At 40.1% G+C, this 24,398-nt stretch overlaps 1 protein-coding gene across 1 annotated transcript; it reads right to left on the bottom strand.

Moving 5' to 3' along the window:
• Window positions 1-804: 804 nt before the first annotated feature.
• On the bottom strand, window positions 805-24,395 carry LOC139629189 (E3 ubiquitin-protein ligase MARCHF6-like). Its single transcript, XM_071491659.1, has 26 exons — window positions 24,140-24,395; window positions 21,488-21,587; window positions 20,558-20,631; window positions 20,281-20,424; window positions 19,548-19,620; window positions 19,101-19,281; window positions 18,236-18,476; window positions 17,661-17,722; window positions 17,315-17,347; window positions 15,444-15,495; window positions 15,221-15,279; window positions 15,040-15,120; window positions 14,676-14,744; window positions 14,436-14,510; window positions 14,085-14,219; window positions 13,884-14,003; window positions 12,496-12,596; window positions 12,229-12,366; window positions 11,784-11,979; window positions 11,597-11,666; window positions 11,297-11,478; window positions 11,060-11,194; window positions 10,516-10,605; window positions 10,107-10,239; window positions 8,198-8,333; window positions 805-6,764 (listed from the first exon to the last, which is right to left on the bottom strand). Exons 1-26 carry the CDS (start codon window positions 24,156-24,158, stop codon window positions 6,680-6,682), a joined length of 2,784 nt encoding a protein of 927 aa, XP_071347760.1. The 5' UTR covers window positions 24,159-24,395; the 3' UTR covers window positions 805-6,679.
• Window positions 24,396-24,398: the final 3 nt, after the last annotated feature.

Raw genomic sequence — 24,398 nt, 5'->3', positions numbered from 1 at the left:
ACTACGAGATAAGAAGAGTAGAGGTTTCATTAGGAACCACTAATACAGCCCTTGATTGCAGTGATTGTGCAACAAAATTAGGTTAAGGGTCCCAGTACTTTTGTGCATGAGATTTTCATTTGTTCTATGATTTAAAACTCAAAAGTGTCATGTCTGTTCGGTTGAATATGGAACAGAGAGTGGTGGATGCCAATTACTTTGTCAGTTTCAAATCATTTCAGAGAAAACTTTTACTTTCTGCAGTAATTTTGGTTACATCCGTATGTATTTCATCAGATGAATGTAAGACAGAGAGCTGACAACTGCAGCTGTAGTGTCTCGTGTAAACAGACAGATCCTCTCTGATGTCATTTTATGTAATACACTCACTGAATCTCCCACAAAAGGCTCCCTCCCAAGCATGTGAAAGAATTCTGCTTAATTAAGATGTTTCCATGAACACAGCAGTCACCACAGGACAGGTCACCTAATCTGTGCACTCAAGAAATCATTGTAATTCACACATGGGATACAAATTAATGTGTGTGGAGGTTTAATTATCCAGTAATTCACAACGGAAAAAAGCGAAGATTAGAGAAAAGTCGGGAAAAAAAGAATTTGTGATGCAGGATCTTTTTTCCTACATTTCTGTCCCACCACCCCACTTTCCCCCCTTGGCAGCGTCATGACAGCAACGCTGGGAACCACAGCTCTAAGTCAAAAACACACACACACACACACACACACACACACAGACACACACACACACTAGTAACATCAACATTTGTTTGAAGAGCATACTGTTAAGAAACTGCGCTCAAAGAATTCATTACAACGATTTATTATTGTTTCATATTACTGAACCAACAATTAATAGACCTTAAAGTAAACCTGTATGTTACAGTACATGCCACTGCTTTTTGCACATATAAAAATAGAAATCATTTGCTTCTAGAAATTGAAATTCAAGACCAAAATTGGAAGTGTCCAGCTCAGTTCAAGAGGATACTAAAAGGTCACTTTATAGCATCATATATATATATATATATATATATATATATATATATGATGTGAGCACTCCACACAGCAGCACTACAGCTGTCAGCACTAAAGTTAACGTTATTCACAATCCATATCAATAGAAAAGCTGTTTATATTTACCAAACTCCAAAAGAAAACACTTCTAAACAGATGCTCAACTTGAATTCATCTTTTAAATAAAACCCACTGTGCAGTCACCACAGTAAGATACTGACATCTTTCAGTCTCAGTGAGGGGAAAATAAAAACACACATACCCAGCAATGTTGACTGTGTTACAATGGATTCTGAAATGATTGCAAACCGTGTAATAAAGTGCAGCACATTAATACATTTGCATGAAAAAAAAAAACATCTTAATCCCTACAAGACTATTATTGTCCCAAAAAAAAGAAAGAAAAGAAAATGGACTTAAAACATCTCAAATCTCCCCATCAGTGAATGTGATTCAGTTTTCACTGGCAGCAACACGTAGTTTTAAAGAATGAGTCGGGCTTGTTTCAGTCACTAAAAAAACACTTTTTCAGAGGTTGGAACACCCTTTAGCTTTTTTTACATCTTTCATTTAATTGTAGTGGTTTTGTTCTGTAGTGGGTGATTTTACATCATCCCCACATTTTGGGAAATATGCTCATTTGTTTTGTCGAGAGTGTTAGATGAGAACAGACTTCCTCGTATCTTGAGTCATTGAAACAGTTCCAGTATATAACCCCAATGTGAAACTACAGATTGTTGTTTGTCTGTTTTTATATAAACAAATTGTACAATCATTTTGAGCTACAGAGGAGCTGGTAGCTAATTCTTTGTACAGAGTTTTTATGCTAAGCTAAGATAAACTAGCCATCTCCTGGCTCTGGCTTCATATTTATCATACAGATATGACAGTGACATCAATGTTCTCATCTAAGCCTCAGCAAGAAAGCGAGTGACCGCATTCACAAAGTGTTGAACTACTACTTCCAATTGTACATTTTTGAACCAAAGTTCGGGTTATATATGTTCTTGTTTCCATACATCATCTTGTGTTTGTAATATTTTTGCTGGATTTCGAGACACAAACGGTTAATTTCATGCTGTTTAAGTTCATATAGCATAACTACTCTAGGCCAGTGAAGATCAGCCACTTCCACTTGATTTTCTTCTAACTTCCTGTCCCTGTTTATTGTAATCCTGAAAACTTGATTTCAAAACCACATATTTAGTCAGTGTTTAAATTATAACTTGTGATTATATAAATACTGACGTTGCCACAGAGTACAGTATTCTGTGTTGAGTCAGTTCAGTTGGCTGTTTACTGTCATAATATCATCAGTGTCAGTGTCAAATCTAAGTTAAGTCGGAGCACCGGCTGTGAGGAGGTAAAGTGTAGAGCTGATTTTGAGTCAGTTTCAGCTCACCAGAGCGTGAGCACCTGAAATGTTCCTGCCAGGGAGATTTATGCCAGTAAGAAGTTGACAGCTGTTTTAGAGAGAGGCTATGCAACTTGTGGCAACTTGGCCACTATAATCAGAAGTGGAAATTACAGGTTAATATCCTTTCATTTCCCAAAAAGCTTTAAAAACATCATTAGTTGACCTAACTGAAATATATGGGACAAGTGGGTAACAACAAAGTCTCCTGTCTTAGTCATGTTAGTTACACAACAATATCATATCAGCCTCTTAGCTTCTGGTCTCACCAGACCGGGTAAAGCTGTAGCTGAAGAAACACATACATAATTAAACAGAGGAAGGGTTCATTTTATTGCTCATTAATTCAACTTTTCATTTTTAAGTGGAAAACTGTGCAATTTCTCCTTTCAGAAGTTACAGACATGCTTTAAAATAACTGCAAGACAACTGACAGGAAACTGAGAAGAGAAATGAGAGGAGGTAAAGAGCCAACAACAACAAACTGCTGCCTTGCTATCAGCTTAACAGGGCCACCTACAGTAGGAGTCACAAATCCCATAATGCACCTTACATCCCTCCATCTCCACAGTGAGCTAAGACAGCACCACACTCACAGTCAATCAGAGTTCCTTTATGCTGCCCTGCTTCTTCTTATCCATAAAAATACCTGCAGCTACTGTATCTGGAAAAGCTGAGACAAAAGACAGAACTGATAAACTCACCCGTTATTAAAAAAAATAAAAATAAGCAACCAGATCCAAGTGAGTGACTCAGGGTGCAACTACCTACTGAGCTTCATGTGGAGTCACGATACAGTCAGGCAGTGATCAAAGATGGAGAATCTTGCTGCATCCAGAAGCAGAGATTCTTCAGTACCGGTATCAGTACCAACATGACGAGACCCTTTCAGCTCTTCAACTCCATGTCTCTCCTCAACTCTCTGTCCTGACTAAACCACAACTCCTTTCCACCATGTGTACCTAACAGCAAAGACGTTAGCTTCAAATACTATACACAACCCCCGCTAAAATCAAAGCTTCCAACTGTGAAAGCCAAGGTATCTGACGGGCTGACATATTTGGGAAACATTTACACTTCATATGGAACACATAACCTTTCAACTTTTAGCTTTACTATTGTCCTTCACTTGTAAGTCACTTTGGATAAAAGCATCTTCCAACTGAGTAAATGTAAATGTAACGTAATGGTGAATCTGTAACTATAACCCAGAGGTGTTTAAGTAAAGCACACACTAATCAGAGTGCCTCAAGAAGGGAATTCAATAACATGATCACATCAACGAGCTGATTCACAGGAGGAGAAGCATCCGGTGGACAAGAGGAGGAACACAGACGACAGTTCATCAGCTGCTGCGCCTGAACTCACAGACGCAAACACAGCCAGATCTGACTGAAGACTGAAATGTGATGAAATGTTTCAGTGAAAGAACCTGAAAAGATATGAATTCAGTCTAAGTGTGAACAAGGTCAACATATCCACATTGAAGAAACTAAACTTCTGTGACCTGCGTGGGAAAAGTTTCACCAAACTACACACAACCAAACAGGTCGAAGCTGCACAGCTGTGTGACATGAGTCTTAAATTACGTGAAGACGTATCTGAACTGCTGAAGACAGGGGTTTGTCAGGGTAGGGATTCCTCCTGTGTACACATGATTTTACATTTTAAAAACTGCGCACAAGCACTACGTTGGCAGTCATTTTGTCTTTTGTTATTTTTATTTTTTGGATAATTTTTGTTTTCTTGCAGACTTGCTTTAAAGGGGCAGAATATATGATGATAACCCTTATGATGTCAGAGTGATGTCATCAGGGTTACCTCTGCTTGCAGACCGGCAGATTATCAGTGTCTGCAAATCAAACTGAAGGTGAGGAGTTTGAATGACACGGATGTTCAACAGGCATGGAGGAGCTAATGAAAAACATTGCATTATGGGAAACGTAGGAGCCAGCATTTTGGGTGTTCGACCAGTACGTAGAACTAAAAAGGCAATATATGTCACCATTTTTTAAAAACTCATTTTAATCATCTAACCGGAGCTTGTGATTTTAAAACGTTGGGAGACATTTTGAATATTTATTCTTGTGTCTCTGCTTTCTGTGCTGTTTTTTAAACCAAATGTTAGTTCTACATTGTTCTTCAGTTGGCCACCAGCTGCCAGAATCATATCCACTAATTCCTTTTATATCTGAAGTAAAAAACAAGGCCCTAAGGTCTCAGTAACTACTCAATAGTTTCTTTATTGCTTTACTGAACTGGGTTGTACGATTAGAACATAAGGAATGTCTGAGCTAATAATGTGAAAACTGGTTGCTAGGAAACAACTGTAGTTCAGTCCAATCAAAAGCAGCTATGTGAGAAGGAAGTAACTGGAGCGTAGCTAAAAGATAACTGGCAAAAACAATTTTGGGGTCAATCTATGTTTAACTGCTTATCCTTTGCAAATATGGGTGAGACTTTGTTGAATTTAAATCTGTATACATGGAAAAATGTGTGTTTCAGAGTTAGTATTCACACAGCTTAGAATGAGTGGCAAATCTAATTATGCTAATCTAAACAGCACTATTTAGCTGGTCATTTAGTCATGTTATTAACTTGATACTTTGTTATCTGAAGTGTTTCGTGCCATTTTTGAAATGTAATTTAAGATCTTCCCAGTATGTCTACCATATTTCATATTTCCTCTTTTACTCTTCAATATTATCGTGTCATTACCAAGCTAATGTTAGCTTTGTTTATTGAGTTAGCTATGCAACAATTAACACCTGGCAGTTATAGGGTGTATTTAGTAACAGCTAATTTTTATATAGGAATTAGTTTGTGTGGTGCAACCCATTTTAATGTAGTGATAATTTTGAAGGATAATTTAGTAGGTTAAGTTTGAACTTTTGGAGAGCTGGTGCCCCTATTAGCACTATGTTACACTACAAAGGCCATATGTTTAGGTAGGCAACTGTTACACTGTCATCTAGAAAACATGTCATCAAGATGAGATTCATCACAACCTGACTGATTGAGATTAGCAGGCAACAGCAAAAAAAGCAGAACATAAACATCGGCCATATCTGACAACTGATTTCCTGGAGGAAAGTCTGCATTTTAGTCAGCTGAATCCCTTTTCCCAAATGAAAATCAGTGTTTTGTCATTTAAAGTTGTTTTTAGCTGTTGTCTCATAACAGCTGATTAGCAGCACTACAAGCCACTGACGACCTGTTGGCTCAATCATTTTTTAAAATTCTTTGAAAATAAATATTTGTATAAAATAATCAATCTCAGGGTGTTAGACAAGCACATTCTGAATTTCTATAAGGCTGCTTTTCCAGTTTAAATCTTCTTAGCTGAAGCCTCACTTTTATGAGCTGTGCTCCAATGTGTGACTTTTTTCAGGTTAATAAACTCCTCTCCTGAAGGTGGAATTGACTGTTGTAAAAGCTCAGGAGGGAAGTGCACAGCCAGGACTGTTTGACAATTCACAGAAGAACATCTTAAGGAAAAGACTGTCTAAAATGTCACTTTCTTCTTCTTTTCCTACATGTTTAGTTCAAAGGAATCCTCATGGGATTATCTAACAGCTCACTCCAGAAATGTAACACTAAAAAAAAATCTATGAAAACACATCTAATAAAAAGATCTAAAAAAAAAAAAAAGAAATACAATCACATTGCTACATGATGTACGCTCCTTCTTATCACTGACCACCTCAATCTGATGAAGGGTGTCATTACAGACAAATCTACCATGGGAGCAGAACCACAAAGGCATCCCCATTATAGTTCAGAAAGTGTCCCCTTACGAGACACTCGGTGTGACCTAAACAATATTTCACAACAAACATTCAAAGGGAAGCACAATCTGAGGTAAAAGCTATGCTCAACTGACCTGACCTCATCTCAAACCTTTACAGCTGCACTGAAGACAAAAAACGGCGACGTTAGACAGGATGGACAGTCAACAGAGTCGTTGTTCTGTCAGGCTGACAGTTTTCTCAGGTTGGATAACAACCTTGTTCAGAAATTAAGCACAGACCCTTTTGTCTTCACTCCTTGAGGCCTTTGTGTCCGACCCTGCGGTTGCAGAAGGTGTTGGTGAATGAGAACAACCAGAATGCAGTCAAATGTTTATAGATTGTGTTTGAAGTTGACAGCATAGCAGAGAGGAAACAAAAAGGCTTCACCACAGGAGCTGATGTTAGCTCCCAGTGCTGGCCAGAGTGAATCAGCTCCACTGATCCCACAGCGGTGTCAGGCCTACGAGGAGGTGCTGTAGGAGGGGGTGGACGTGCTCCTGCCTGTCTTGCGTTCATAATTCACCAGTCTCTGTCCAACTAAGTATCTGAAGGAGAAACAGAAAAAAAGTATGTTGATTTTTTTTTTTTTTTTAAATTAACTTTATTTTTCCTTAGATTTCAGTTGGGCTAGTTTGGTTTTATGGTTTCACTCTGAGACTATAAGCATTTGAAGTGCCACTGAACAAAATGTCACAGCAATTTTGTAGTTAATAGTACTCTATGTTCATGAGTTATTCAAAAACCTTTTTGCGCCAGTTAAAGGTAAATGAAATACATCCCATGCAACGGTACTGAAATAAAAAATGACTTCCTCATAAAGCTGCTATTAGGTTTGGGTGTAAAGTGATATACTGTGAGACAACAGAAACTGGTCAACCACCAGATATTTTATTCATGATTAACATCAAAATATCCGTTCCTTTAATATCTAAGGACATAGTCGACCACTTTAGACAACAGAACAAATCAGTGAGCAAAACCTCATTCAGACTGGATTTATGTCTCTGGGGAGGTGGGTTGATTTTGACATTATCTGCAGAGTGATTTCAATGGTGCTCAAAGAATGAATGTGAGAAATGTTTTACCCTCTCTCCACCAATAATAACAGCCAAATTGTTTTGCTAATGTGATAGATAGAAACATGAAAACACCAATATATAGGCCTATCTGGGAACAAACACAATGACAGGTAAGACTCCGTAAAAGCTGAAATATGTTGTTGTAATGTCAACATCTGGTAGACTCTGGTCTCTTTCTGTTGTTTTATGTGTTACATTTTGGTAAACTGGTGTTACATTGTATAAGCTAATAGCAGTTCCTATTCACATTGTACCCATGGTTGTACACACAGTTATCACTGAATTACTTTTACACTGAAGAAAACTAAAAACATATTTACAGACGCTGATGGACATCAGAGTTCCTCCAGAAGTGTAATTTCACACTGGTTAAAATGCTAAACAATGGAGCCTGGGCTGAGACCGCTTCATGTCAATGTTACATTTTCATGTAGTTGTGATGAAGCACTGTATCTTGATTTGTCACATATTTAACATCGAGCAAAAATTATTTTAAATGTATTCTTAACTGATTTTCCACAAAAGTTACTATATGACACTATACACTGAAATTGCAATATAAAATAACATATCACCATAGAGGATTTTATCTATATCACCCACTACTAGCTGTTTTCTGTATAGCAGGTCAATAGCATGCCCACACAACTACTGTCGATAGCGCTTTGGAAAGCTGAGTAGATCAACTATGTAGACTACAGGCTGTGACATTATAGTTTTTAAGTTAATTAAAGTTTTTTTTTTAGTACTTAAATATCCCAAATGTCTATGAAGAGAGTCGGTTATCATAAAACCAGACCGCTGACTTTAAGTTCTCAAGAATAAATAGAATAAAAAATACTGCTTGTTTGCTCCCATGTGTAAGTTAATGCTTATAAGGAAGGTAGTGGTGTACTGACTTGTCATTTTTGATGTGTTCGTATAAGCGTTTGAACTGTCGTATCTGGAAGGACAGAATGGCCAACAGGATGACCAACATCAGCAGGAAAGGATAGATCCTCCTCTCCAACAGTGTTTGCATCTCTGGCTGCACACCTGCAGAGGGAGGGAGGAGGGGCAGAGAAAGCACAATTAACAGTGGAAAAGACTCTCCTCTTCTTGAGTGTGATGTCTTCTGTGATGTCCTGTCTCTAGGAACTGACAGACTGGAGGAGAGGGAGACTGAGCAGGTGGATGACAGAAAGCTAATAACTTTAATTTGACAGGACAGTATAGAGTAGAGTTGAGAGAACAGAGTAAATCACAGACAAAAACATTCAGTTGCACGATGACTGGAATCCTCATTTCCATAAGGGCTGGGAACTCCTAATTGACTAGTTGTTTAAATGCAAGTGTTCTTCTAGTCAGCATCAAAAACAAAGTAAAATTGGTGCCTTGGGTAGGTTTTGCATAAAAAGCACTGTTCAGATGAGCCCTGTATCCACATTAGTATGCTGTGCTGCGGCCCGTCTGTTACCTCTGTCTGAATCTTATCTGCTACAGTTTCTAATTCAGTCAGTATGCAAAACAAAAGAAGAACCAAACCAGAATTACCGCCTCACGGTTTGTATGCCTCTGCCACTCAGACTAGTTTCAGATTACATCCCTGAGAAATCAGTCATATAAAACGATGGCCACTTGTGTGAAATTTTGTCATAATTGCTGTGTGAAGTCTTGAGTACTGGATAAAGACTGTTTCGTGAGGTCACTGTGACCTTTGACTTTTGACCACCAAAATCTAATCAGTTCGTCCTTGAGTCCAAGCAATTTGTGCAAAATTTGAAGAAATTCGATCAAGGAGTTATGGAGCTATTGTGTTCACAAGGCTAAAATCATAGTTTGTGAGGTCACCATGACCTTGACCGTTGACCTTTAGCCACTAAAACCTTATCAGTTCATCCTTGAGTCCATAAAGTTATGTTTCATTTTAGCTGTGCTTTCCTATTCAACCATTCATTCAGATGTCAGTTTTATAATGTTTAAAAATGAACATTAAACAACATCTCCACTGCCACCTCCCTCTAATTTGGGGGAGTGTTTAGTTATTTATTATTGATAATTATTTATCACAGAATCCCCTCTGAATTCTTTGATTTGTCTTGAAATTTTATGTACGTGAGTGAGATGCACATAGCATATAGCATTTACATTACATTACATTAGATTTCATTAAAAAGGCTACCTATAATATGTCCTGTAAGGCAGCGCTACATCTTCAAGGCAGACTGGAGGCTACAGCGAGTCGCTATCGGAAAGTGACAAGATGGCCCAGGGCTAGCTGGTTAGCATGCTAACTTCAGTAAAAGAAAAGACGTGATAGAGACAAGAGTTAACACTGGTAAATAAACAGCTGTTAATGCTAACACTGGCTACGTAGCATTAGCTCCTTTAAATAATTGCTTGTTGCACCTCAAAGCAACCAGTTCACAAAGTATAAAGAAGTCAAAATAGCTTTTCATAAAACATGCAGCTAAAATAGTACAAATGGAGATAAGTATTATTTGCCCTGTTTACCCTGTTTTGAGCTGTTAAACAGTCTAGTGTGTCAGTGTTAATGTAACTGACCAATGAATATTAAAATCCTTCAGTAGGGAGAATAAGAACTTAGAGGTATTATTCTTCATTAGGCCTTTCCTTGACCCTCCTCACAGAGAGAAATTGATGGATGAGAAAACTGGAGAAGTGACGAGGACAATAGTGAAAGAGGAGGAGGAGGTGAATCACTCCTCGTTTCCTTCACTGACTTGAAAGCTGGTGCTTGTTAAGGTAGGTTAAAGTACTACAGAATCCATGCCCACCAGAGACACATAACAGTACATAAAGACTTACCAAGAAGTGGTGTAATGCCTTTGGAGATGGTGTAGGGCACACAGAGAGAGAGCAGCAGGACGCAGATGACAGGAGCAGCCAGCCTTCGCAAGATGAAGTAGAGGTCGATGTTTCGGATGCCATTAGCATACACCTACAGCAGCAAGAAGAAGATTTTACTTCATTATTTTACACTCTAATAGCAGCACAATATTTATTGTCCTTAATGATGAAATACCCCCAACAAAATGTGGATTACTTCTTTTGAATATGCTGCTACGTGAAGGTTTTGAACAGGTACAGAGTGGACAATATGCTCCACTGTATTTGGATCATAAACATTGATACTTCCTGACATGTTCAATCATCATTACAACATACTGTATGTGATGACAGTGATCCTATGGAGCTAGAGAGATGTTTCACTGACCTGCTCAATGACGGTTTTGAGCCACCACTGAGGCCCCATCAATGTGATGGCAGCAATGATTTTAGCATGGAGCACGCCGAGCGCCCAGTCCTGTCACACAGATGTCAGCCAATCAACAACCAAGACACAACGAGGACACAACTGTTCAATATCAGCATCAGCTTTCTGTAAAACCTGTTTGATATGACTTTTACTACAAACCAAAACAACTGTTTATCCATACCTAACTCTCTGTTCATGATGTTATATTTCTCCACTAAACAATGTTTTTCATTTAAAAAAAAGAAACCAAAGGTCTCAGATGTTAAATGTCACAATCACAAACATCATTAACAAGAAAAATAAAGCAGTCTAATACTCAGTGATTTACTATTGGATGTTTTACCAATAGAGTACTGAGGTTTGATAACCACTCCCACTGATGCATGCAGCAAAACAGTCTGATCATTTCCGATCAATGAATAGATGATCTATGATACCTCAGTTGAAAACAAAGCTGTTTGTATGTTTTGATCGCACACACATAAAATCTCATTGGTCCTACCTGCCAGGGATAGAACAGTGGTGTCTGGTCCAGTGGGACTCTGAGAGGAGCGACGATGACCAGCTCAAACAGCAGACCCAGCAGCAGAGGAATCGCCCCGGCTAACAGGACGGCCACCACGACGGTCTTTAGGATCTGTTTCCAACAAGACAGCGCATCAAAATACAACACATACCATTTATTACAGCAGGAGCTTCATTTTAGCCATTGGCTGGAAGACTATAGAGACCACATTACCATGAGCATCCACTCGTGGACTTTGAGCATGATGACAGTCCGTCCCTGTGGCATCCAGGACAGCAGCACTGTGGCGGCACGAATGGACAGCCAGCAGACGTATAGACCGCTGGCTGCTGTGTAGAGCTCGTGAACCATGGCACTGCCCATCCAGAAAGACATCAGCCAGCGACCCACACACACTGGGAGAAGTGGAAGAGGAGGGACAGGTAAGAATGGAGGCGGGAAGAGTGACTGAGGCCAGAAAAGATAAGAGCAGCGGTGAAATGAAGAGAAGGCCTGCTTGTGGCCACAGCTTACCGGGCAGTGTAAGGCAGATCAGACTGGCCAGTAACAGCGTCACGCACATGAAGACAACCAACAGAATTATCTGAACAAGCAAACACACACAAAAAAATAAAAAAGATCAGTTGTGTGGGAAATATTAACAGCAGCACAAGCTTCGACAGTGACAACAAGATACGAAGAACCACAACACGTCCGTCACCTTGAGGGGAAAGTTGACAGGCCGGTGGTACGGCTGGAAACCCACTGGACCGCCCTGCTGCAGAATAGCCTGATGGGCAGCGTGAAGCCCCTCCCCCAGACCGGGGATCCGGTTGTTGTTGTGGCGACCAGGAGGATTGTTGTTTGGTTGGTGGTCATCATCCTCATGGTCCCCGAGCAGGTATGAGTGAAGGTCACTGTGGGGCAGTTACTTTGCCATTAATTCACATTCATTGTAATAAGACACAGGACATTAAGAGACAACTGTAATTTAAGGTTTCTCTCACCACATCACATGAACACTGTGCCACTTTTTTTTTTTGGAATTATAATAATCATCTTAAAAAGCTGCTACGTTAATACTTTACCTTTTATGACTTTGTGCCATTTTACATCTGAAATTGCAGCATGTGTGTATTGTGTGTTTGTGTGTGTCTCAAGCTTACAGCATGTATCCAGCTGTGAATGTCCAGGCGTGGACAAGCCGTTTGAGCCACTGGCGAGTGTGACCCTGCTCCAACAACGCCGGCAGCACAACCTGAAGCAACAGCAGCTCCAACGACAGCTCGCTAACTGGGGCATCGCTGCAGCAAATAACACATTCGCTTTGTAATATACTGTAGCTTAGTTTCTCCAGCAGCATCTTATTTTGGTTTCATGGATTATGTCACCTTTAACTTTCACAGACATAGATTTTATGTGTTGTTGTGTACCTGTAGAGCATGACGTTGTAGGGAAGGAAGTTTGGGAAGAGCAGTTTAATGATTCTAATAGGAAGCCAAAGCATCAGCAAAACTATGGAACCGAACACCACCTGGAAACACACACATACACACACAAAATGTAAAACAAGCAGAGTATCCCTGTACTTTCATAGGGCAACAGACAAAGTAAAAATATGCAATTTAGTCCTGACAACAATGTGCAGTAGATTCAACATTGGTAATAAGCATCAATAATCAAGGTCAATATTCCCCATTTTATATTATTATTATTAGTATTAAGAACCAGCCGTTTGGTCAAAAAGAAGAATTAAAGGGCCGGTTCACCCTACTTACACAAATACATCACTTACCTCTACCATGCAAGTTTTGATTTTATTTACCACAGAAATTTAGACATTCAGCAGCAACGTCTTTCTAGAAGTATTTTTCCATTTCTCTGCATAGGCCACAAACACAATATATATTGTCATTATATTTTTGTTACTATCAAAAAAATTTACAGACTATTTCTTTATTGGAAAGTAGTTCCACTGAAATCTGTTCATGTGGATGTCCAAAGACTGAAATGGGATACAGTTTTTTTTTTTTAGGTGTATATGTGTTTATTTCTAATTTTACTTTTAAGCACAAATTCAATTCAATCAGCTCCATTGTGCTGGGACTGAGGCAGAAATCTCAAATATGGATATTTCAAAACCTGAATGAAAACACAAAATCTGCATGGCTGGTTACATGGGAAGTAAACCAGAGAGGATGTTTTGTAATTTAGCTGAGCTGACCCCTCAAAGCACAAAAATATGCTTCTGCAGTTTATCTGCACTTGTATCCATTTAGACTGTTTTTATGATTCTTGATATTTTTCATTTTCTTGAACAATTATAATTAATCATAATAATTATTCCTGTTATTAGTTATAATTTGTAATTATATCTGTAGTAGTAATACAGTTAAGATTAACATTATAACTGATGCTGTAACTGTTGCCACTTTTGTTGCCACTACTATTATTATTACTATCATTGCATGGTGGTCTTTTAGCCTGCGCTCTCTCTCTCTTTCTCTTAACCCAACTGGTCGAGGCCGCCCACCCTCAGTCTGGTTTTGCTTGAGGCTTCTGCCTCTTAAAAGGAACTTTTCCTTGCCTCTGTTAGCAAGCGCCTACTCTTGGTGGGAATTGTTGGGTCTCTGTAAATAATACTATAAACAGAAGGTCTAGACCTGCTCTATTAGAAAAGTGCCTTGAGATAACTTCTGGTGTAAACAGGCGCAATATAAATGAAAACTGACTTTTGACATAATCTCTTTTAGTTAACATGACAACAGTATCTTCAAGTAAACAGAGAGAAAACAGGATAGGAGGGGGATGCTTGACTGACCACAGAGAGAATAAACCTCCGGAGGTGTCTGTAGATGGGCAGGTGGATCATCTCTTGGACCGGGTTGAAGTCTGGATCGTTCAGGTTCCTCAGGAACCACAACACACCTGGCCGCAGCACCTGTACACAAGTGAAGACATGTTTGAGTGGTTTGTGAGTTTACAGTATGTGATTGCGACTGCCTCAAATCCTCCACGTTACCTCTCTGAGCAGAAGGATGAAAGAGGCAAAGTAGAAGACGTAGACCATGCCGACGAGCCAGTGGAGGAACATGGTGGTTCCGGGAGCGGAGTCAAAACTCTGCTCCCTGTCTTTCAGAGTGGCATCAAACATCTCCTGTGATGGAGGAACAAAGAGGCTGGTTTATTGTCTGTGCTTTTAATACTAATCATTAAAAAAATCAATTGTTCAGGTTTTGATTCGATGAATGTAAATACTGAGATTTTGTTTCTCCAAACTGAATGTTCATCAAATCTGTATGCATCGCATCCAATCTGTTTGGTCAGACTGGATCAACAGATGAGCTGAGTATACTTTGCATAATAATCTTACCAGCGAGCAAATGTCAAGCCACCAGCCACAAATCAGTGGGAACAAGCCTATCTCCATGACAACGAGCAGGGACACCTGTGACAAAAATACAAATCCCATTTAGTTTCCATTTTCATAATTTGTTTCTGTGACCATAATTGTTTTTCCTAATTACTGTTTCATCTTAGTGTTGATAGTTTGATAAAAAACTAAACAAAGACAGACTTTTGTAAACATTCCAGTCATGCGTCTCCAATTTACCTTGACAACGATGTAGCAGACACCCAGGAGGCGTCTGGACCGCTGGAACTTCACTAATGAAGCCAGTGCCTGAAGGAGGCACAGTTAAGGACTGACACAGAATGTGACATCAATAATATCCAGCCAATTTTAATTTACCATTTCTAACAGATAAACACATTTCAGCTCTTGGAGCCAAATCAAGTGAGTGATTGAAGTTTTTAGGTTTTTGTGTGACTACGCAACTAACATTTTAATTGAGAATGAAGTGGTGGCCACAAAACAAAACAAGCAAACAACAGGAACAAAATCACAATAAGCGACTAGCTATCAGGCATATTCTGGGTCATTTCATGTGAGGTAATTTGAGCGGTGCAGAGGATACATGGCAGACCATGAGAGCTCCAGCCAGGAGAATGTATCCCAGTATGGTGGTGATGAGGCCGTCAAAGTGTGAAGCCTTGATCTGCAACCAAACATAATATTAAATAAATTTCCTTACTGCATGACAAACAGAAATACTAGTAAGGAATTCAAACTGTACATGTGTCCCCTCATGCACTTACATAGTCTTCAAAGCCCAGTCCAACCACTGAGAAATGGCCAATGTGATACGGACAAAAAGCTACAGGGAAACACAAGGGTTAGGGTAGAAGTGATATTATTACACTGACTCTTTGCATCACTCAATTAGAGTCAGACACCTGCTTAAAAAAGGGTGAAATCCTCACAACTTCTCAAAGGCAATGACTGTGTGTATGTCATCAATACACTGCAGGGTTAACTTACCAAAGACAAGGATGAAGAGTGTGTTAAGAGACACCACCCAGAAGACATGCTCCTAGAGAACACAGAGAACACACAGATGGTCAGTCAATGTTACACAATTTCTAGCTACAGTTGCAATGACGATTCTGTTTGTATTATATCATCACATAATCCCAGAGAAATACTGGTATATTTCAGCCTGGCGTGTTTCCAGTAAATGTGGCCAGTGTGGGTCATGCTTACTTTGCCGCCTCTGTTGTAGAGACTCAGGGAAACATGGATTTTGTGTAAAACAACATACATATTACATGTTGCAATTACTTTTTTCCTGTATGGAGAGCTGACTGTTCGGTGCATCAGGCCTGTCCTGCTCTTAGGTTTTTAAAATTTCCTTAGAATACTGTTTAACGATAGGGAAACTCGAAACGCATTACACAAGTCGACAAATGGCATGTGTGGATGAATATTGGGGGTGGTTCAGTCGGCCAGTAAACTGACCCAGATACAGACTCACTGAGCATTTTATTAGGAACACCACCTTTATTGTCATTAAGAGAGCTACTCCTGATCAGTGCAAACAGAAACACAAAACAGACAAAAAGGACACAATAGAATATTGCACTTACAAAAGATGTTGCTCTTAAAATAAAATACCGTAATACTTTAAAGAAATAGAAGTAAAGCTGAGTGGCTATAGTTTACAATGTATATTGACATAGAGTGATCATTTAAAATGGTCAGCAGATGATGGCAATATTATGAGCGAACTTTATGGAGTTTAGAGTTCTGATGGCCCAGGGAAAGAAACTGTTCTTCAATCTGTTAGTGGCTTTTGATACCCCTGTACTGCCTGCCAGAGGGCAGGAGGTTGTCCAGGATGGAAAGGGTCCTTGGTTAATTTTCTGGCTCTGCTGAGGCACTGGGAGCTGGAGATGTCCTCTGGGGAAGGCAGAGGGCAGCCAATGATTTTCTTGGGCAGTTTTGATGACCTTCTGCAGGGCTCTCCTGTCTGCTGGTGAACAGCCAGCATAACAGACTGTGATGGAGTAAGCCTATATGTTCTTGATGGTGGAGCAGTAAAAGACACCAGCAGCTTCTCCTTTAGATTGTTTTTGCGTAGCACTCTCAGAAAGACTTTTACCACCGCTGAGGTACTGGCAGACCAAGAGAGATCCTCTGCAATGTGAGTTCCCAGGAATCTGAAGGTGGAGGCCCTGTCCACACAGTCCCTGTTGATGCAGAGTGGGTCAGGGTCCGCTCTGTAGCTGACTCGTCTCCTCCTGTTAAGTCCAACCACAGTGGTGTCGTCTGCAAACTTAATAATGGTGCTGGAAGCATTTCTTTGTGGTTCTGGTCCATGTTTACTTGACGGCATCACAGCAGCTTCAGAAATACTCAAACAAGCCTGTCTGGCACCAAAATCCATTCCACGGTCAAAGTCACTTCAGTGTTTGATGTGAACATTAACTGAAGCTTCTGACCTGTATCTAGGTGATTTTATGCATTGCACTGCTGCAATGTGATTGACTGATCGGATAATGGCCTGAATAAGCAGGTGTACAGGTGTTGTTAATAAAGTACTCTGTGAGCAGTTAGCCATGATGGCCATTCCAGGCAGCTACTTTCTGTCTTTATTCTGAGTCAGAGGCAAGTGTGTAAAAATCATGTTAACTTGGAAAGCTGTAGGAGGCTTGTACAACTTGAGTGAATGTACGTAATTTTGAGTCCTCTTTTCCGTGAATCTCTACGATGGAGGTGATGAGTGCAAAGTCAGCGCACCCCACAGAGTCACAATCGCCACAATAATGGGAAATGCCTCAGGTTGAAATATACCAGAGTACCCTTTAGGCACACTCAAACTGTATGTAAGAGTAGAAAGAGTGTGCACTTACCAAGAAAACCAGGGAGCCATCCAGCCCGAGCATCTAGGACATAAAGAGAGCAGTGTCAGTGAATCCTTATAAGACCTACAATTGACCATGTTCTACTGGTTTTACTGTAACTGCTGCTGCTGTTAATACACTTACAACTTCTGTACTGATCCTGCCCCAGCTCAGTTACAAACAACAACAATTCAGAGTGCTGCTTAAGCAAACTACAGATATTTCTTGTCAAAGAGCCTTTTAGCCCAAATGCATCCAACCACCTGCCATCCTCCTTAGACTTTGCTTTTTTAGCATCAGGTTCCAGCTACATCACACCCCTTAATGGGGCAAGGCAATAGATATAGATTCCCACCCTTTCCCAGGTCAGCTCCTCTGCTGCACGGTCCCACTCCAGAGCGTTCCAGTTCAAATCTTCTGCAAAGGAGAATCACAAACAGTGAGAACATCTATAATGTATACTGTCAACATTCCTCTGTAGCTCCATTACTATGTACTATGTTGTTTTTCCGGGCTAAGGTTTGAGTTCATACATTTCACTACAGAAGAATGAAAACACCAGTTCACAAAAAGTGTTACAAATACTTAATCTTTAAAGTGGCAATCTTGAAGATTTTCATTCAAATAAGTGTCTCATACACGTCACCAACTTTGTGTTAGTGACTCATGTTCCTTGTAATTTTGTGGGCGAGTCATACAGGACGTCCAGTTCATGAAACAGCTAAATGCAAGGACCTGTGTATAATTTCATCAATGGGTCATCAGCTCAATCACCACAGCACCACCTCTTTTGGCGACAGTAACTTAAAAGACATTTATCTAAATGAAAATCTTCAGGACTGCTTTAACAATCCTGATCGCTTTAACAATGATTCCTAAAAAGCAATTTCAAAATGTATCAAAGTTGTGTTTCTTTATGCTCAAACTAACCTTGTCCTCCATTATTGGCATCAGCAGCATCCTCCTCCCTGCCTTCCTCATCCTCCTCCTCCTCTTCATCTTCCTCCCCGTCGTCATCCTCATCATCGTCAAGTTCGGCCTCGTCTCCCTGGTTGGCAGCTTCGTGTGGGTTGGCAGGAGCCAGCCCGTCTGCAGCAGGGTCTGCGGGGTGCTGGGCTGCCGCGGCATCTGCAGCAGCCTGGCCGTTCACCGCAGCGTTCCCACCTGGAACCTGCAGAATCATAATGAGTGACATTACAGTTCTCTGTTCTCCTACAGAACAGGCTGCACTAGTCATATGAGGTCATATTTGAGCTATTATATGCTCATTAAGCATATATTTGGGATTTGGCAGTTAAGGACAGCTTGACAGTTACAACATGGGAAAAAAAACTCATCAGCAACAGACTCGTCACTGGTTACGAGAGTGTGTTGCTTAATACCAATAACAGCAGGAGATTGACATTATCTGGCAAGCACTGCTTTACTCATTTGGTGAAAACACAGACAAATGTGATCGCTAGCTTGGCAAACACATTCTCTATCAGAAAAGTTAAGTTTCCCCTCAGAGGAAATGTTGGCCAGAGCACGCAGGAGAAAACAAATGTGTCTTAACAAAAAACTGGCAGGAGTGCAGGAGGCAGTTAAACTTGCTCTAATTATTTTTCATTAAATCAAAAAAGTGGATTTTAATCAAACTTCATGTGATAATAAAATAGTCTCATTTTAAATAAACTTGAAAAGTCATCAATCAAACTAAAAATGTAATGCCTTAACTAAAGTTAAATTATAGCCTCAATTAGCTTATCTTTTACAGATACGAGCCTGTCAACGCGCCAACTGAAACTCAGCTCACCTCATTAACTGGTGCGAGGCCGTTGGGCTGGTTGGGAACCAAAGGGGGTTGATTCTGCTCCAACCACTGAGGGGCGCCACCATGGACAATCTGCTCTCTGAGCCACACCAGGCTGATGAATGCGCACAATGTGCAGGTGACCACAAAACAACCCTGGAGACAGTCTGCAAGCAGGTTTTGTCTGCAAGAACAGGGGACACAACATGGATTTATTATATTTCACAATAATCTCAAACGTAACTTCGATACAGAGCTGAAGCAAGGCACAGAAAAGATGACAGATGGATGGAAGGAGCTAATATGAATGACTATATGAGATTATAATCATCAATCAGATATATCAGAGATAACTCTCTTAATGGAATTACTAAGACAACTCCGGTGGACAAGATACAGAGAACACAAAGACCTGTGATTTGCAGGAGGAGTGAGAGAGAACAAACTTACGTTGAAAGCATATCTAATGGCAGGGTAAGGAGAGAGCTCACAGAGCCGGTAAATAAACACTTGTAGATTCGACCTGTTAGGAAAGCAACATAGAAAATGGTTGTGTCAGTACCAACACTGTGAGAATCTGTTCTGGCGTGAAACTAAGGCTCCAAATTTGTAACTCTCATGTGAATGTTACCAGATGTCAGGCTGAATAAAGCATCTATTTACAGCAGGAGAAAATAAATTATCATAGTCCCTAAGACAGAGCCTGGCACAGCAAAGAGACTGAATTGATATATTTTATTTAAAAGTTAATTCTTTTGACTGGGACAAAATTTGTTTTTTAGCAAACATGCTCTTTCAGACTTTGTTTTCAAGTTGAGCTGTTGAATATTGAAATACAACATCCCTTAACTGTCCAAAAGTTTGTTGAGCAATATCCTTTGCCAGTAAGCACAATGAAAGCTTAGTTCCATTTGAGTGAACGTGGTCATTTGTGGCTTAAAACGTGAGTTAATTTGTGGTTGCACGTTAGCTTGAATTATTAATAAATAAAATAAAAAATGATTTATTTGTGATAGTAGGCTAAATCTTTCGGTTCTTTTAAAAATGGAAAATACTGCTGAACATTCATTTTCTCTTAAGTTCTTCTCTACACTCCGTCAGGAGCTGAGGAATGAATACAGTATGTGGCAACAATAGGAAAACTGCTCCTTTTGTTTTATTACAATGGAATGATGGGACTTACATGCTGTGAGGGGCACCACGCCGAGCCAGGCAAAGGCCACCAGTGTGTAGTGGAACCAGTATCTGATGGCTGTTCCTATACTGGTGACCAGCCCTGCAAAGATATCCTGGACAGGCAAGCGAGATGGCATGTCTGGAGAGTAGACTGAGGAAAAGACAGAATGAAGGAAGTGGAGGTGAGAGAAGGAGACACTCATAATTTGTTACTTAGAGGAGCTCATAACAAATGAATGTATTCTTAATGTACTGGAATTGACTTACTGAAAAAAAGTACTTACTTGGTGTAAATGCAAATCTATGTTTGCATAATTCACAGTATTCTTTTCTGCTGTGTTTCAACCATTGCAGTAGACTGTGAAAACAACCAGACAACTTGTGAGTTTCCCCTTTTTATCCTGTGAAACTTAACATCACTTTCACTTTGTCCAAGAAACTTTCTCTTCGGCCCTGCAGTAGAAATCGCACTTATCCTGAGTCTTCCCAAATGAAACATAGGCCCCGTTCAGACCTGGTATTAACATCCGCCTCGGGTGATCCCATCACAAGTGGACAGCTCTAAGTATAGGTGTGAATGCAGCCCGGACGCATTTTAAGATCACTCAGATCACATTTGGAGGTAGTCTGGGCCACATTCTTCTGTCAGCATGAAAACAAATGTGTTCTGGGCCACACTGAAGGACTTCTCTCTCTCTCTCTCTCTCTCTCTCTCTCTCTCTCTCTCTCTCTCACTCTCTCACTCACTCACACACACACACACTGACAACAACCCCTGTCTGTCAGATTGGTTTAAACAACACCTCATACCTGTTTATTTGCATATAAAGCAGGAAGTGAGATCTGATCATAATTTGTCACACAAGACGCATATAGCCAGGTGTGAACAGAGCTGTCCACTTGTGATCGGATCATAGAAGACATATGTTTATACCAGGTCTGAACAGGGCTATAATGCAACCCAGCCCAAAAGTATTTTCCTTTTCTGTTTGTGTATAAATGTTGCTGTACAGGGATCCCTTTGTTAAAAGGACTTCTCTTTTCTAACTTCCCCTTAGAATTCTCTCCACGTTAGAAAATATTTCAACATCTAAGCAAACACACTGAAAAGGTAGACAGATAACATCGCAACTTTAATCATAAAGCTTACATTTTAAATGGAAAAGTAAGAGAAAATAATTTTTAGATTTTAACACCATGGGCATTGAACATACCATTCCTGATGGATAAACTTGATGCTGCCAGTACAGACACAGGGGTGGTAGAGCGGCTTGTCCTGGGTCCCCTCCGAGCGACAGACCCTGCAGATGTCCGCTGTGAAGTAGGCACACAATAACAATAACATAACTTGGCGAAGCATATTTTTATGATATGCACTGGCTTCAGAAAGTATTCAGACCCTTTCACTTTTGCCACATTTTATTGTGTTTTATATTTTAATTGCTAATTAACATTTTTGCCCATCAGTCTGCAGTCAGTAACTCAAAATGACAAAGTGAAAACGTGTTAAGAGATTTTTGCAAATTTATCAAAAATTAAAACTGAAATCTCTCTGTTACAAAAGTTTTCAGACCCTTAATTCAGGACTTTGCAGAAGCCTCTTAGGCAGCAGTTACATCTTTGAGTCTTCGTGCATTAAGTCTCTACAAGCTTTGCACACCTGGATTTGAGCAGTTTATCCTATTCTTCCTAGCAGATCCTCTCAAGCTCTGTCAGACTGGATGGGAAGCATCTGTGAACTGCCATCTTCAGGTCTCTCCACAGATGTGCTATGGGGTTTAAGTCTGGGCATTGGCTGGGCCACTCAAGGACAGTCAGAGACTTGTCCCGACGCCACACCAGTGTTGTCTCGGCTGAGCACTTTAGGTCATTGTCGTGCTGAAAGGTGAGCCGTCACCCCACTCTCAGGTCACATGCACTCTGGATCAGATTTTCTTCATGGCCCTCTCTGGATTTGGCTGCATTCACCCCCCCCCCCAGTGATGAGCAGTGCCTGATGTTCACATGACATAGCGTTCAAAGTTCTGCCCACAGGTTCTTTTTTCTCATGCTCTCAGAGCCTTTTAAATGCTGTTTGGCAAACTCTTCTGTCTTGCCACCATAAAGGTCTGATTGATGGAGAGCTGCTGAGATGGACATCCTTCTGGAAGGTTATCCCATCTTTACCAAAGACTTCTGAAGGTCTGTTAAAATGACAGTTGACTTCGTGGTTGCCTTCCAAACCAAACCTCTTCTTGTCCAGTTACAGAGTTTGACTAGGCGGCCAAATCCAGGATGTCCTGGTGGTTTCAACACTTCTTCTATTTCACAATTAAAAACTCAATTTCACACTCAAAGTTTTTTTTTTTTTTAACCTTAATCTGATCTCAACCTCACCACAGTTTTATCGCAAAGGTCCACAGAAGGTTCCTCTGACTTCGTGACTTGGTTTTAGTCCTGACATGGAGTGTGAATGGTGAGAACTTATATACACAGGTGTCCCTTCTTTACTATGTCCTAACAGTTATATGTGCCACAGAAGGATCCCAGTCAAGTTGTAGACACTTCTCAAGGATAAAGGAAAGAGGAAGAGTCACAGCAAAGGGCCTGAATACTTTTGTAAATAAGAGATGTAGAATTTTATGAATGTGAAAAATCTACTAAAAACATGTTTTCATTTAGAGTGAAGATGGGCTAAAAATGTCAATTTATTCATTTAAAATTATATCTACGACACAAAATATTTAAAAAGGGGTAGGAACACTTTCTCAAACCACTGTGTGTATTTTAATTTGGCACTTTCCATTTCTATCCATTTCATCAATAGGTCAGGTATTTCACCTTGGTCCACACTCTAGACACACCTTAAATATAACACAAAATTTTAGAAAAAGAAAACTACATTAAAGCTCCCTGCAACACTTTAACACTCAGATGTTTCAAAATTTGAAAGTGTGCTACATTTGACATGAGAATTTGTCTCCTGTGAAAAGGACAGGTCATATTCTGCCGGTATGATAAACTGTAATCCTTGGATTACCTGCCACTGGATGACCAAAACAACTATAATTAGCCCAGGATAGAACATAATACCACTTAAAATACCCAGAGTACGTTTTGGTGGCTGACTTCAAATATAAACTTTAAGCTATATTCAAAATACGAACATCACAGTTTGATATACCCGAGTACCATGCTACTGACCAGTCTCTTTCCTGCAGCAATAACAACGCTGCTGGGGCGGTCGTCTAACGTTACATTGACACTACATTAATGTCTAACGTTACATTAGCACCAGTCAGTCAATAACAAGAGCAGAGAGTAGGGTGAAGATGCTGGTCTGATTAACGATATTTTGACTGACATAAATCAGTGTAATGCAGTAAACGAGCCTTGTCAACTGGCAGGACTGACCAGTGTGTCAACGTAACGTTAGCTAGTTATCAAGCTGTACGTAATGTTATGATAACGGTTGCATTTAACTTATTCAAGGCTAACTTATAACTACACAATTAGCTGGGTAACGTATGCTTTTCATGTGATATGGGCGTCTCGGGGATTTATACCACCACAACTCAATAGTGGTAGACATATCGTTAATGTTTATGAAAGCACAACAACAGAAATCTCACGTTGCTCGTTGTATTTACACTAGCGGGTAGCTAAAGGACGTAAGCTAATGCTAGTTAGCAAGCTGGCTAACGCTAATTGGCTAACGGTTTCTTTAATTCTGGTGAATCCTGGTCAGAGTTTCAGAAAATGCTGAACCTTTCACGGTCAGTGACAGCAGTTAAGAATGAGTCCAACTCGTATACAGACGTTATTATTATAAGCGGTTTTACTAGTTAACGCTAACAATTAAGGCAATCAGGTTTAATATTAGCTACCTTCCTCAGCGGTGTCCATCTTGACTGGCTGCTAAAGCAGCCCTGCTCCACGGCAGTCAGGATAGTCAGTCAGTATCAAGGCAATACTGCTAGCTATCTACATGTAAACATTTAAAGTTAGTGTTTAGTTCGAGCTCTGATTATTATCTTTTACATGACCATTAGGTTCCAAAATTAAAAAAGCATTTTCAATCCATACTACATGAGCCAGCGGTCATTCTCAGTGCAACATGCGATTGTGCGGTATTTTCAACGCTAG

Source organism: Trachinotus anak, unplaced genomic scaffold, assembly GCF_046630095.1.
Source record: "Trachinotus anak isolate AG129_WGS33_773 ecotype Australia unplaced genomic scaffold, CSIRO_AGI_Tana_v1 ptg000012l, whole genome shotgun sequence".
In the NCBI taxonomy this organism is placed as follows: domain Eukaryota; kingdom Metazoa; phylum Chordata; class Actinopteri; order Carangiformes; family Carangidae; genus Trachinotus; species Trachinotus anak.
This window is presented reverse-complemented; position numbering and strand designations above follow the sequence as displayed.